This window comes from Apium graveolens, chromosome 1, assembly GCF_009905375.1.
Source record: "Apium graveolens cultivar Ventura chromosome 1, ASM990537v1, whole genome shotgun sequence".
Lineage (NCBI taxonomy): Eukaryota > Viridiplantae > Streptophyta > Magnoliopsida > Apiales > Apiaceae > Apium > Apium graveolens.
In genome coordinates this window covers 143,780,160-143,795,406 of record NC_133647.1, presented here as the reverse complement: position 1 = coordinate 143,795,406, position 15,247 = coordinate 143,780,160, and the positions used below count along the sequence as shown (strand labels likewise).

The 15,247-nt window shown below is 34.2% G+C and overlaps 2 protein-coding genes across 3 annotated transcripts; both read right to left on the bottom strand.

The window, feature by feature from the left end:
• Positions 1–3,969: 3,969 nt before the first annotated feature.
• LOC141667774 (putative serine carboxypeptidase-like 23) lies at positions 3,970–8,360 on the bottom strand. Its single transcript, XM_074474395.1, has 9 exons — positions 7,822–8,360; positions 6,997–7,104; positions 6,480–6,575; positions 5,692–5,784; positions 5,372–5,460; positions 4,788–5,158; positions 4,579–4,674; positions 4,372–4,480; positions 3,970–4,254 (listed from the first exon to the last, which is right to left on the bottom strand). Exons 1-9 carry the CDS (start codon positions 8,198–8,200, stop codon positions 4,123–4,125), a joined length of 1,473 nt encoding a protein of 490 aa, XP_074330496.1. The 5' UTR covers positions 8,201–8,360; the 3' UTR covers positions 3,970–4,122.
• Positions 8,361–9,683: 1,323 nt separating this feature from the next.
• On the bottom strand, positions 9,684–14,710 carry LOC141667784 (polyadenylate-binding protein RBP47-like). 2 transcript variants are annotated; one of them, XM_074474399.1, is made up of 6 exons: positions 14,302–14,710; positions 11,788–12,268; positions 11,229–11,314; positions 11,025–11,155; positions 10,631–10,727; positions 9,684–10,059 (listed from the first exon to the last, which is right to left on the bottom strand). In XM_074474399.1, the coding sequence occupies exons 1-6, from the start codon at positions 14,620–14,622 to the stop codon at positions 9,922–9,924; spliced, it is 1,254 nt and encodes a 417-aa protein (XP_074330500.1). In that variant the 5' UTR covers positions 14,623–14,710; the 3' UTR covers positions 9,684–9,921. The 2 variants fall into 2 exon arrangements, with proteins under 2 accessions (XP_074330500.1, XP_074330508.1); XM_074474407.1 differs by having other exon boundaries at positions 11,229–11,263; positions 14,302–14,709.
• Positions 14,711–15,247: the final 537 nt, after the last annotated feature.

Below are 15,247 nucleotides of genomic sequence, written 5' to 3'. Positions count from 1 at the left end.
TCACAATAATCATCGATAATAATCATATCATCAATATATAAAGGCAATAGGATACGATCAGCACCCGTAGATCGTACAAATAGAACAGAAGCATGATTAATAGGGCGAAAATCAAGTGAATAAAATACAATAGAATTCTTCTTAAACCAACAACGAGATGATTGACGAAGACCATAAATAGATTTACGAAGTCTACAGACACAACTTGGTTGATGTGGAAGACTAGAAGGAGGTGTCATATAAACTTTCTCGTGAATCTCACCATACAAGAATGCATTCTTAGCATCCATCTGAAATATTTTTCACTAGCGAGCAGAAGCCACTACAATCAAAGTACGAACAGTCGTCATCTTTGCAACAGGCGCAAAAGTCTCTTCATAGTACAAGTGATACTCTTGAGAGCAATCTTTAGCAACAAGTCGAGTCTTATAACGCTCAACAGATCCATCAGATTTTGTCTTAATTTTATATACCCAACGATAACCAATTGCATATTTTCCTGGTGACAGTGGGACTAAATGCCACGTATGAGTTTGATGTAAAGCAGTAAGTTCCTCGGTCATAATATTCTATCATAGAGGATCACGAACAGCCTCTTCATATGATGCAGGCTCAGATAAATGATGAACAGAAGTAACGAATGCATCAAATGATGGAGAATAAGATGAATAAGCAAAATTAGGCAGTTGGGTGGACTTACGTAAGCGAGTACACTTCCGAACTGACGAAGTAATCAAAATTTTGGTAGATGATTGATTAGAAGAAGAATCTGAAATCATTGGTAACAATTGAGTAGTTATAGAAGTAGGTGGAGATGTCGCAGTCTGAGATGTAGGAATGTAGAAGTTTGTGGATGTCTTTAAAACAGAATTATTAGAATTTGTGGTTGAAGCATCATCAATATTTGTGTCAAACGGCTCAATACGAATCAACTCTTCTTGTGTCATATGATGCGAACTAGCAGGAACGGAGAAAAACATAATATGGTCTAAAAAGTAAACTTGCCAAGAAACATACAATTTTCCACTAATCGGGTCAAAACAACGATATCCTTTCTGGGTAACAACGTAGCCCAAAAATACAAATAAAGCAACTTAGTGGATAATTTACTACGCTTAACCTGATGTTTAAGAACAAAGCAGGTACAACCAAAAACACGCAATGAAGCATAGTCAGGCACTTCGTCATAGAATTTTTGAGCAGTTGGAATCCGGATAATCACATAAACAACGGTAAGAAGTACTACACCCCAAAATGCACTTGGAACATTATTCGATAACAAAAATGAGTGAGTTGTTTCAACAAGATGACGATATTTTTTCAGCAACATCGTTCTGTTGAGGAGTGTCAGTCCGTGAAGCTTGACATACGGTCCCATCAGAAGCAAGCAAGCGACAAAAAGCGTTAGAGTTATTTTCACCTCCCAAATCACAACGAAAATATTTAATAACAAATTTATGTTGAGTTTTTAAATGAGTTCTAAAATTCTTAAAAATATCCAAAAAATCAGACGGACGCTTCATAACATAAATCCACGTATAACCAGTAAAATCATCAATAAGCGAAATATAGTATCTAGATACTCCTTTTGTGGTCATAGGAGCAGGTCCCCACACATCAGAATGTACAATATCAAACGAAGTAAGAGAATACGTAACACTCTTATGAAAAGGTAAATCACCAAATTTTGCTAATACAACTGCTACAGTCAGAAATATCATGAGCCTTTAGTTGTCCCAAGACTCGTTTAGAAACTAAAAACTGTATATGAGATTGAGAAACATGATACGAGCATGAGATAGGTAGAAGTCAGAAGAAAAATCACTCAAACAAAAAAAAGATAAATCAATACTAGGAGTTTCCAGAGCAAATATATTGAGTTCATCCAAAACATAAAGTCCTTTCTGTTTACGACCTTTCCCAATTACCTTTTGATATCTCGGATCCATAACACAACAAGTAGTAAAAGAAAAAGAAACCAAGTAACCATATTCACATAATTGACTCACTGAAACAAGATTTAACTTGAGATCCGGGATATAATAAATATCAAAGAGAGACACCGTTTGAGTAACTACATAACCAACATCTTGTAACGGCATATGAGTGCCATCAGCAGTCATGATGGATAAAGATGAATTATCAGAAAACGAAACCAAAAATGACCGATGAGGAGACATGTGATGAGATGCACCCGAATTCAGAACTTATAGAGAAGAAAATATACTTGAAATACTAGTTAACAAAAGACTTGTTGATGATGAGACATACATGTCGAGATATTGTTGAAACTAAACCTAAACCAAATCAGAAATAAAGGTGAATTCAAATTCGACAACAAATTCAAACTCTATCCAAATTTAGTTTCCAAACTGTATCAAATCCAATCAAGAAACCAAACCCAAATTAAATCCGTACTCAAAATAACCGATTCCAATCCAAAATCAAATCCGATAACATATCTAAAAATCAATTTAAATTCCGATTGCAAACCCAAAACTAATATCAAATCTCAAGCAAATAAACCAGTTACTACAACTGTAACATCCCAATAATCGAGTACTACGAAAGCCAATCAATTGAATAACCCGAATTAAAGATCAACAATGATCAAAAGAATGAACTAAGAGTAAACAATAAATTGTTGGAACCATAAAAAATCGATTTCTGGAGCTCCAAATACGATCTCTACCGTTCAAATTTTAGATATTAATGCAAGATGACGTGGTTAAAATTTCAGGATCATCTAACGATTAAAACTCTGGGATTCGTAAAAACAAGTTGGTTGATCTTGGCAGAAAATTCCGTACAATAACGTGACTTTATCTCCTTAATGATTCAACTAAACTTTCACGATTATACCTAAATTTGATACTCAAATCACTCGAAACCTAACTCTTGATATCATGATAGATTTAGAGATATAATGCGAACGTAAAATTTTATTGCAATCAACATAATATTAATATTACATGTCTGAATTTATATTAAAATTTAATCTAAACTATATATCGAAAATATCATAATATATATATATAATATAATAATGAAATAAATATATATTTTAACACTTATATATGTGTGTCAGAAGTCGATATTTATTTACGAGAGAGCAGTCAATAAAAAGCGGACAACTTGACATTTTGAAAAAGATTTTGGAAACCTTTATAGCATTTCTCTTCTCTTAATTCTTTACGTCTACCAAATGTACTGCATTATGTTGACGTTAAATATCTTAAATTTTTGGTTCATTATTATTATGTTTCGTCGATAAATCATGGAATACCAATTTATTATGTTAGTGTTAGAATCGCATTAATAACATAATATAATTTTTGTAAACTATTATTTTATATCATTTTCATTCTCATCCGTCTAGTTTACAATTCTGAATTTTTTTTCTTATCAATTTATTCAAACCCTCAATATATAATAATAATTTCTGTTTTATCGTATCATCTGAATGTTCACATGTTATCTTTTAGAAACTAAATAACTTCCATAAATTAATACTTAACATATTAATAAACATAGTTTAAAGATATGTTCGCGTACCGTTTTTAATCAAACAATTAATTAAAGCCATATTAAAGTTGCAAATCACCATGTTTTCAAGGTGCTATATATGAATATACTTGTTTGTATAAACACACATTCATTATTTTGTCGCATTGACTATGAAAAAAGAATTAGCAAGTAGCGTTTTGGCGCATGGATGAGAGCATTCGTAGACAATTCTCAACATATTTTATTACCACTAATAATCGAGAAGATATGAAGAAATTAGTGACACTGATGCTTCAAATGCATGCGCCTTAGGTTAATAAATAACTAGGTCAACTATTTCAACTGAATCACTTGTCCGTTGACTGTTGTCTATACTTCAATTTGTTGACATTACTAAATTTTTGGGCTATATTCTTCAATCTGGGCCATTTTGATGATTGCTTAACTTTGGCTAATTTGGGCTATATTGGGAATTGGTTATTTTCTTCATTATGGACCATTTTGATGATTGCTGGACTTTAAGTTGGGTACACGATACAAGTTACTTTAGAAATCACTCATGCTCATGCACACATTATCCAGAAGAAATTAACATATAAAGTGAGGAAAACTTTGTCAGAATTGGCTTGCTAAGAACTTCTTTAACAAAGATAAAGATCTCTGTGGTTGAACTCTTGGAACTTCATGGCCAGCTCCTCTTACTGTGGAAAATGTCAATCCTTCATACACTATTTGATATCCACCCACCTGCATTAATCCAAATTTTAACCAAATTTCGATGTCCAAATCGAATCTAAATTTTTCCGGAAAGAAGAAAAAAAAAAGATTACGAGATTGAACTTATAATGGTATAGAGTAACATACTTCTCCAAGATCATCTATCCAGTAGTGCCAAGATTTGTTGACTTTCAGCTTCAATGCATTAAGAGAATAGCGTGTACTTGTAACTGGAACTACAGCATCCATGTCTCCACTGTCCAAAGTATATGTGTAACATGTGTCATATGACAATGCAAATTTCATTGAGTATTCGCAAAATTACTGGGAGTGTCTGTTAATTTGCTAACTAACCTGTAAATAAGTATTCTGAGACCAGAAGAAATGAGGTTTTTATATATCGGAAACATGCTGGACGGGCTATCCTTCCAGTACCTATGAACCATTTCACTGATATAAAAACAATAAACAGAATTATCGACACGCGCGTTGTAATTGATTTATCATCTACACGGCTTATAAGTACACAGGATCATTCGAATATGCAAGAATTTAAATCTAACCTGCAAGCATCCCAAGCGTAAGGGATATTGGTTCCATTTGCGTGTAAACTTTCTTGTACTTGAGGAAGGTTAAGATAATTTCGAACATACGATAGTTCACATGGATCATAATCTTGACCACATTTTGTTTTCTTTGAAACATTCGTTCTGGAATGGTTACAGACTGGACCATAGATATTGTAAAAATCTATCTCTCCAACTTCTGTATCGACTGCAAATTGTATCAAATTACATTTTGTTCTGTTGAAATTCGGGTTAGTGCAATATTTCATAAGCCCTTGATATGTTTCATCTGAGATCATCGCATGACTCCACATATAATCAAATGTTCCGTTGTTGTCTGTTGCATCATTCATTATACCATTCCCTACCTATACATTTCAAAAAATTTAACAATCATAAATTAAGATGTATAATATTACAAATTCTTAAGTTATATAAGCATGCAATTTCACGGGCAATATACTGTCAAATTTGTTTCACAGGCTATAGACAGTACTGTTGAATTTCAGTCTGCAAACACACAATTATCAGACGCTGATGAATTTGTACTGTTGCTTGAGTTTATAAATGTAGCTACTTACCATAATGCCTTTAAGTTGGATGTTTGTGATTGATTCTTTGTCCATATTTTTCTTGAGAATGACATCGGCTAACTCGGGAATATAAAAACCTGTCCCGGTAAATTGTAATATGAATTAGAAAACACAAATAATGTCAGTTATCTTCACGGCCACCATGACTCATTATTATGTTATCCAGAGACACATGGTCCTGATCCTGTTATGATTTTCTGAGGATGCCATTTGAGAAGAAAGCAAATGGAATAAAGCCTTTTCGAAATTACTTTATAATAATTTATTAAGAAATTGTAACTTATTATTAGTGTGAGATGTAAGCTTACCTGCATAGCTTTCTCCAATAATGTAGAAATCTTTAGTTCTGTACTGAGGGAATCTTGCAAACCAATTTAAAAGGAAAGTGTAGGCATCTTGAGCTGTAAGATAAGAAATTGTGTTAGAGGCTGCAAGTGAGATATCATTCACACACTTTTCTAAAGTTGAGTTAGTCATCATATTCCCCGCAAGTACACATACACAACACTTGACTAGTACTCATTGCTTCCAAGGATATGAAGACAAGAGTGCACAAGGGGCTGTCTGGTTTGTGTTTGAGCAACCCAAGGAGCGTACCCCCCATGCCACAGGCTTAAATAAACTCGGGGTCTTTCTATCTTATTTTAATTGACTGAGATTTTTGTGCATTAATATTAACGAGAGTAATCAAGTCAATTAAAATCGGCAACCTATCGAAGTTGTGGATGTTTGTACATGGGAAAGACCTATAAAATTGTATACCAATAATATCTCGAGAAAGGAAAATCGATAAACTTGTATACTGATTAGTTTGTATACTAGTAGTATCTTGAGGAGGACTTGGTTATTGTGCAGGGGTCAACGTAACACGACACAACACATTGGTATTATGTATAAACATGCTCATACTATATTGGACTACTAGTTTCAAGTTACAGTAAAACATTAAACTGGTTTTCAGGATCTTAATTGTCTGTATTTTTTAGTAATATCATACTGAGTAATACAACAATTCCCAAAGTGAGTTTCACATGTTTAGGTACCGAACTTTGAGACATAGATAGAAAGAGTGATTAGGGTTGTTGGAGCTGCTTACCAGTTCTTGTATCTCCTGACAATTTGTAGTCAGAGGTTGCATTGGAGTAAGAAAAACCCACCCCTGCCGGTGACTCCACATACAGCACATTTGCAACTGCACCATATTATATATACTTTTATAAAACATGAAATGTCACCAACAAGTATTAGTGCCATGACAACTATTCTGCTACCAGGACATTGAAACAATTTATACCAACTCTTCATTAGCTATTAGCAAATTCTTTCCAAAAAAATTATAAAATTTCTGGTATAAAATAACAAGGGGTTGATATTTAGAGCATCTCCATTAAAAGCACCAGTACGTGCAAATGTTGGTGCTCAAGGTATCATCCTCAGATTTTAGGAGAACCATAACTTACTGAATCTCGTATCATTTTTAACTGTATACATGTACGTACACGTGCATACATATTAGTACCAGTATATGACAACAATAAAAGTTGTACATGTGGGTGTTATTATACGAATGAGCGAGGGTTAACACGAAAAAAGCAAGTCAAGAATTGACGAACCTTTGTTCCAAGAGAATTGTCTGGCGTAAAGTGATTTGCCATCAGATTTAACACCAAAAGGGCCTATTTCCACCATGGCACCGACACCTAGAGATGAACATCCAGGCCCTGCATTGCACTCCTCATACTTACCCCCAACTAGTATTACTTATCCAACAAAACATTACCCCAACTATTTTTTCTTTGAAAATTTACCAAAAAAAACATTTTTTTAAAAAATATTTGCAAAAATACTGACGATTGCATGAGGTTGAAACGGTTGCATATATGATTGCATATCAGGTTAATCCATATTTTTGCAAATATTTTCTACAACTTGGGTATTTATGCAAAAATTCCTTTTTCTTTTTCCCACCACATCAATTTCTTCAAAAACTTTCTATTACAATTACAATTTAAATAAAAGCATCTACTGCTAATTAATAACGTTCCAAAAAGTTGTTCATGTTCATTTGGAACCATCCTTTAAAAAGTTGATTTGACACAAAAATGTCGACAACATTCATAGTAGTTACTTGATGGCGCAATGTAACTTTTACCATCGAAGATCATAGCACAAAATTCGTTAGCTACAGAACGTGGTAGTAGATTAGAGCTTGTTATTTAGCATGGTATGGGGAATATAGAGATCTCGAATTCTTATTAGTCCTAATATTCTCAGATTTTCGGACATTTTTATTCGTTCGTTGCTTCTTAGAAATATATATATATATTTTTAATTTGATTGTCATGTGCACTCGTGCAAGTGGCAGAAGTGTTGAAAGTATGATTCCATTTAGAGTTGTACGTACTAGTATGATCATATAAAAGATTGGAAGAGTTTACCTCCATTGAGCCACAGAATAAGTGGCTTGGAAGATGGATTGTTGACAGCCTCAGTGAAATAGTAAAAAAGACTGCGGCCGGTTGATTTATCTACACTGATATAACCTGCATACTGCTTAAATTTTACCGGAAAAGGTTGCCCTGGAAGGCCTTGTTTAATAAGATCATCTTCCATTTTTCTAGTGCTAGTTTCCTCTTCAAGTTCGAAACTCATGTTGTTGAACCATTTCTCATCAACTGTATATTGGCCTTGAGACTGCATTTTGGTTCGTCGAAAAGCTGTTAGTAGACCGGCTTCATCAACGGTAGCGGTGCCATAGTTGAGTCCGTGGAGCATTAGAATGAGGAGAATGAAGAAGTTGAGAGGATAGTACTCCATTGTTTAGAAGTGTGAGTAAAACAAATGTCAGTAGCCAAACACTTTTATTTAGCTTGGTTCAGAAGATGTATGAACTATGAAGTTTATGCTAAAAGATTGCATAGCTGGGGGATAGTTATGTCATTTTTATATAACAGAAACGGGTAAATCGGACGGTACAAGGGAAAAACGTATTTTCAGTATTTTATAGGCAAAAAAAAACATTTTTCAAACACATAGGCAGATAGATATAATCACGAGAACCTTAAAGTTTCAAAAGTTAGTAAGCCTTTATTTTTACATGGATTTATTTTCTAACAGCCAGTTGAACAAATTTAGCACTAGTTTCTCTCTTAATTACAGTGCTCTTACCCGACAGTTCCAACACAAAACTTTCCAGCCATTTAATCGTTGTTAAGTTTTGAGTAGCATATTAGGAAGTTCCCTTAGTTCGGAAAAAGATCTTCAAATTTTCGGCATTCTGGTCTCTACAATAAAAACATCGATATTGTCCTAGAGAATTCAAATTTTAATGATATACTCTTGAATTAAAAGTAGAGGTTAAATATAAAGATTGCATCCAAATATTCAATCCGACACCATAAAATGTGGAGAGAGTTGATAATCTACCATCAAACAAAATAGTTAGGTAATGTTCTTGCTTGCACAGGATTCAACCATGTTTAAACAAATGATTTATGATTCACTAACTATTAGGTAATTAGCAGATTCGATTTGCAAGCTAAAAATAAACTACCCTCCGTGCACAAGCTCCCAATAAAAATCATGTGCATTCTTAATTTCAAGCTATTATTTGACTCGTTTAACGTAATGACAAGCACTACTTGTGCTGTATTCGGTCATAACTTGCGTATAGCTTGGTGCAAACTAAAGTTTTTTTTTGAGAATTTTGGACCCATATTTCATGTGAACTTTCAACTTTTCCTTTACCATGGGACCATATTCTTCTATTCGCTCTCCTTTTTCTTCCTTTCATATTTCACCATCGGGGTCACTCACTTTGATATCTAAAGCTTTAGTGTTTAACAAACAAATGAATATCTACTGTTATTATACAACAGCTTTTCTTTGTCTACATTTGTTACAAAACTCACGAGTCTTATACTTTTTGTACTATAATAGCACATGGAGGAAAAGGGGAGTGGCCACAAAACTACAAGTGCAATTTAATGATATCATGAATTGGATTGGAATAATGGAGTTGGAAATGTTACTACCAGGGTAAACTCGGTTGTTACTCGGTTACTCGGTTGGGTTAGATGTGTCAAAAGTGATAATTATTCAAGTATATAGACTCTGCCATATTTTAAAAGTTCACTTATTTTTTACCCAAAATATGTCCTTGAATGTGCACGACAAACGTTCTCGAGGCAACATTAAGAGGACCGTGTAACATAGCTTGTACGCATATACTAGTATTTCACTCTAATTTGTCCACAGCACTATATTGCTGCCTCAATACTAATTATTGTGAAGGATGCGCTGCAAAAATGATAACTAAAATAACGTAGAGCTCAGCTCACTACCAAAAATAGGCATTCCTTCATTCATAAATTAAGGTCACAATAGAACACTAAAAATGTTTATATGAAACTATAACCAGCTACAAAATTCAGCATAGTACATATTTTTAGTCCGAAAACATCTTTCTCTAGCCTACTGGCCCTCATTGTAAGTTTCATCACACGTACTACCACCAGCCAGTTTCACCTTAGAGGCAGCTATTGGTTTCCATACCCGTTTGGTGACGCCCCATAAGCTGCACCAGCACCTCCGTAATCTTGATTCTGTGGCGCAGCATACCCGTACCTGTTGTAACCTTGCTTCCCATAGAAGTTTCCGCCAGATTCTCCTCTAAACTGCCAAAGCATATGAGAGATAAAAGTTTCAGAACAGAGAGGTGCATAAATCATAACAAAAAGAGCAAAGTGTTTTGAGTTGTTTGTTGTGCATCATTATAAATTGCATCAGAGGTGGACAATGCGATGTGTTAAAATCATTAACCAGTAATTGGTTTTTTAATCCAATATAACGAATTTGTATAGATCTTTGTGATTTTAAACAGTATGTTAGTTCCAGGAATTCCGAAGAAGAGGATCATGAGTAACATTATGCTTGCAGATGTCCAATAATGATTCCTCTTATTTCTTGAAAGGTGTAGAAAGATGCAGAGCGGGAAGAACGGAAGGGGGAAAGTAACTTTCCTATTATACTTCTTCGTTCTCCAATTAAAACAGATGTTTAAAGCTATTTTCAATTTTTAATACAATATAATAATAAATTTACTATTAAAGCAGATGGCTTATAATAATATTCCAATGGATTATTAAGAATTAAACGTCCTTCCAATTAATTAAAAATATAACAAGTTTTTGATGTGCCTTAATGACGGCCAAAGGTGTAAACTTGACCAAAGACAAGATATCCTACCTGTTTATTCCCGGGATTCCGACCCCAGGATAGACGAACTGTCTGCTTGCCGATAGTTGTCCCATTCAACTGGTTGATTGAGTTTTCAGCATTGGTTCTGCATATGAAACATAGGAAAGATATACATCATAAAAAAAATTATAAAAAGGACAGAATCATTCCCATGGGTTGACACCTGTTTTATAAGATCAACAAATCTTCTAAAATTTACAGAGACAAACATTACAAATCAGGAAAGTGTGGCCCCTGAGATACTATGTATATGTTTGCAAATCAAAGGTAACTTCAATACTCGATACTCTGTTTAAAACCCTTATTAATAATTTAAATTTTAAAGAACTACTACTGATCATCACTAACCAGTCATATAAAGTGTCATTGGTAGAAGGAATACCTGTCAGCAAACTGTACAAAACCACAGCCTTTTCCGATTGGTATTTTTACTGAAACAACCTCTCCGAACTGGGAAAAGGTATGTTTAAGTTCTTCATCACCGACATCAGAATCAAGCCCTCCCACAAATACCTACAAGACAATTAGAGTTATTGAAGTAAAAAATAAGTCATAATTAAACTCAGCAAGGAAAAGAAAGACTCACTGTCGTGTTAGATGTATCACCATCAGACTGGGAGCCTTGAGTGAAACCACCATTTGCAGCAGCAGCACCACCGGACAATATCACAGCTAATCAACAAGTTAGAATCAATATGACCAAATACTGCCTAAAGAAAATGAACCGGACAGCCTCGATGCTAATTCTTATGAGTATTAGACATGACCTTTATAATTCAGAAAGAGAAAGATATACAGCCTTGGTAAAGTATTTCAACTTTAAATTCAGTTCATTATAAGTAAAACAGAAGGTAAGGTCTATTTCTCTTTTGTTTATTAGATGAAAAATGGATTATGAATTATGAGTAAAAGACCACAACATCATATGAGGTCTGAGTAGCAAACTTGATCAACACTGATGTCCCATGTTTATTTACGACTTGCTAAAATAAATTAAGTCTAACAAATATCACAAACCAGAAACAATCAAGAAACTAGACAATTCCGGTTTATGAGTAGGAAAGGCTAAATATTGATCAAATGGCTTAATATGACTTCAACTAATGAAAAATTGCATCACTAAATGTAAAACAAGCATGATTTACCTTGGGAAGAATACTGTTGCAGAAGAGCTGATGGCTTCTTAGGGGTTGCAATACTAATGCGCATGGGCCTGCTAGAGCAATATTGACCATTCATTTCAGTCATGGCCCTTGACTTCTCATTTTCATCTCCGAACCTAACAAAGCCATAACCTTTTGGTCGACCAGTGTTCGCATCAACAACAACTTTTGCACCCCTAACAGAAGAGTATCTACTAGCAAAAGTTTCGTGCAACATGGCATCAGTAACATCTGCAGCCAAATCACCTACAAATATTGATAGATCAGAACCACCATCTTGACGTCTTTCGCCCGAGCTAAAGGTTGACCAATTCAGACGAAATGCTTGATCTGTATTAGGCATTAAAGTTCCGTTATAGCTTTGCAAGATCTTCTCAGCTGCTGCATGAGAAAGGAACTCAATGAATCCGAATTTCTCTGATTGACCGGTCTGCTTATTGCGTATGAGCTTTACGGATATAGGCTGCTTGTCCAAAAGCACAAAAATCAAGCATTGTGAGCTGAAATATTAAACAGATGTGCAAGTCTGTACAATCTTAACAAACATACAAAAATAATTATGAAACACAACCATGCACAGGCAAAATAGGCAAATCCACATTCATGTAATGCAAATTACATGGCAAAAATTTCTATAATACAGTGAAGTAACATTAAGATGTATATGTGTGTTCAACTGCGGTGTAACAAACACAATTGAAAAGATATGAAAGACGGCCATTCAAGGCAAAATAGGCAAGCAATTTTCATGCAAATGCAAACAAGAATTCCTTGACAGCTTGACATAAGAAGGCTCCCCTGCTATAGAATGAAAACATATGTAGTCAAGAAAAATATAACAAAAATGTTTTACCGGGCTACTTCGAATATGGTTGGTGTGTCAAGTCCAGAAACCAATATCTATTTTAGTTTATAGGACATAATGATATTGTTTAAGTACCAAGGGCACATACTTCTAAAGGAATATGCTCAAACATGTACCGAAAGGTACACATTCCTCGCATGTCGAGTGGAGCATTGTTAACATTTTGATTTGGAAAGGCTAAGAATGTGTATCCGAATTCATCTATTAACAAACAACAAAGATGTCAATTACAGACATCAATGTGAGAGCACACATGACACAACAACATACTACATGATATTTACTCTTCAATAAATCTCAATTGCCACTGTTTGTTTAGTTAAAAAAACCCACTTGCTAAAATGTGAAGTATATGACCTCAGATATTGGCAATACTTTCTCCGGAGAAGATTATAACTCTTTAATCAAAATGGAGAATTAAAAATTGCACTAGCCAAATTCTAAACTAAAGAAGTATAATCTTTCAAATTTCAAGTTGATTTCACATACAATCAGTCAATTAAAAAACTTTAAGCCATTAAAGACAGCTTGTCCGCTTCATAAACTTCTGGTATTTCAAGAGTAAACTTGATGTAATGATGTCTTCGTTCAAATTAAACCCAATGTATTCATTCTTTTTAGTCAAATTGCTATATTCAATAACTTAAGGCAAACAAGTCGGAATACGAAAATTGCCAACGTCTGACTAGCTGGTTTCATAACTTATGTGAGCAGAATTTTTCAATTTCCAGTCTAAAACTTGTGAACAGTGAGACATCATATCCCGTGAAAGTTCATGACTTTACCACTACTCCAAAGTTCTTCTCAGTATCACAAGTATTGTAAGATACCCTTCACTCTTGATGACAAGAGGTAGATGGTGAAATCTCAATAAAGACAAATGTGTGCGTGAGTATTTAAATTTTCGTAATTTATCTTAACCAAAAGGTTAAAAAATTATTTTGTTAGGTCCACATTAAGGTCATCAAAATTTATAAGCATCATCCTTAATCCTTATAAATTGTGCTCTAAAACAGAAAACTATCAGGATTTATTTTCATTTTCTCAATTGGCAATAGATGTCACCAGAATTTGTTATATTCCACCAATTAGTCTCGCATTGAAATAGGACATTGACTAGACCCTCTCTCCCCTCCCTATTATTTACCCCAATAATATCAAAAGTCTTTCTAACTAGCCCAAGCATTTACGAAATAAAAAGATACAGCTACATCAATAACTTAGCTTGTAGTCACGTTTTTCCAACTCCCAAGTCAAACTCAAACTTATCCATTAGTAAAACCCGCCCTAACTAGCTTAGCAAAAAAAAACCGCCTTTATAACTTACACTACACATCACTTTCAACAATCTTAAACACGCTTAAAACCGAAATCCACACAAATCAAAATTCCAACTTAATCCCAACCAACATATAAAATACGCCTAAAAGTCCCTAGTGCACTAACATTACTTCAACTAATCACTTCATCGATCTAAAACACAATCGTAATACTAATTAACACAAATCATTACATCTAATTATATCGTAAACAATATTTTACTCAAATCAACTTAACCTAGACATTCAATTGAATCGAAATCGACAAAAATCACAAAACCGAAAAGAAATCGAACAAATTCAATTACACACCTCGCCACTAGCAGCAAAACAAGACTGAAGATACGCTTCATCCATCCACCCCTGCAAATCACCGATCCAAATGGTCTTATTATCGTCACTCGACGGTTGAATCTGAGCTAAACTCGCTTGCTGTTGCTGATAATGATAATTGTGTTGTTGTTGATAATACGGAGACATGTATTGAGTTTGTTGCTGGTACATCATTTGTTGCTGCTGTTGCATCGCCATCCATTGTTGTTGGTACTGTTGTTGCATAGCTAGCCATTGTTGTTGTTGCTGTTGTTGTTGCTGAGTCAACTCGGGTGCGGCGGCGCCGTTGGTTGATGACATGGTGAACGAGTTGACTCGGTTAGGGTAAGAGAGAGAATTAGAGAGAGAGTTGGAGAGAGAGATAATGAGAGTTGGATCTGGCGGAATGGGGTTTAGCACACTGGTTTTAACGAGGTTGTTTGAATCCTGGCCGTTCGATCAACCGCGTTTTTTGTTTTTGTTTTTATTTTTTTTTATATAAATTAATACTACTTCCATTTCATATTATGTGTCTTATTTGGATTTGTGTCGCTCAAATTGACTTAAGTTTGACTGAAATATATTAATAATTTATAATTTAACAAAATAAAAAAATTACATCACCGGAAAGTAGATTTAATCTACTTTAATCTATAATTTTTAATTATTTGAAATAATATACGAGTAATGTTTAATCGTTAGTCAAAAGTTGATAAATTTGACTTCAATAAAAGGAAATGTGACACATAATATGAGATGGAGGGAGTATTAAATATTCAAATTATGATTATTTTTTCAAAAAAAATATCATTGCTATTTATATTTTTGGGTATAATTTTAAAATCATGCAATCAACAACAAGTTACGCCGCCAGACCTTGTTCAATCGCAAAACCTAATCGTCGAACAAGTATTCAGCCGACCTTGATGTCATTACATTCTTATTC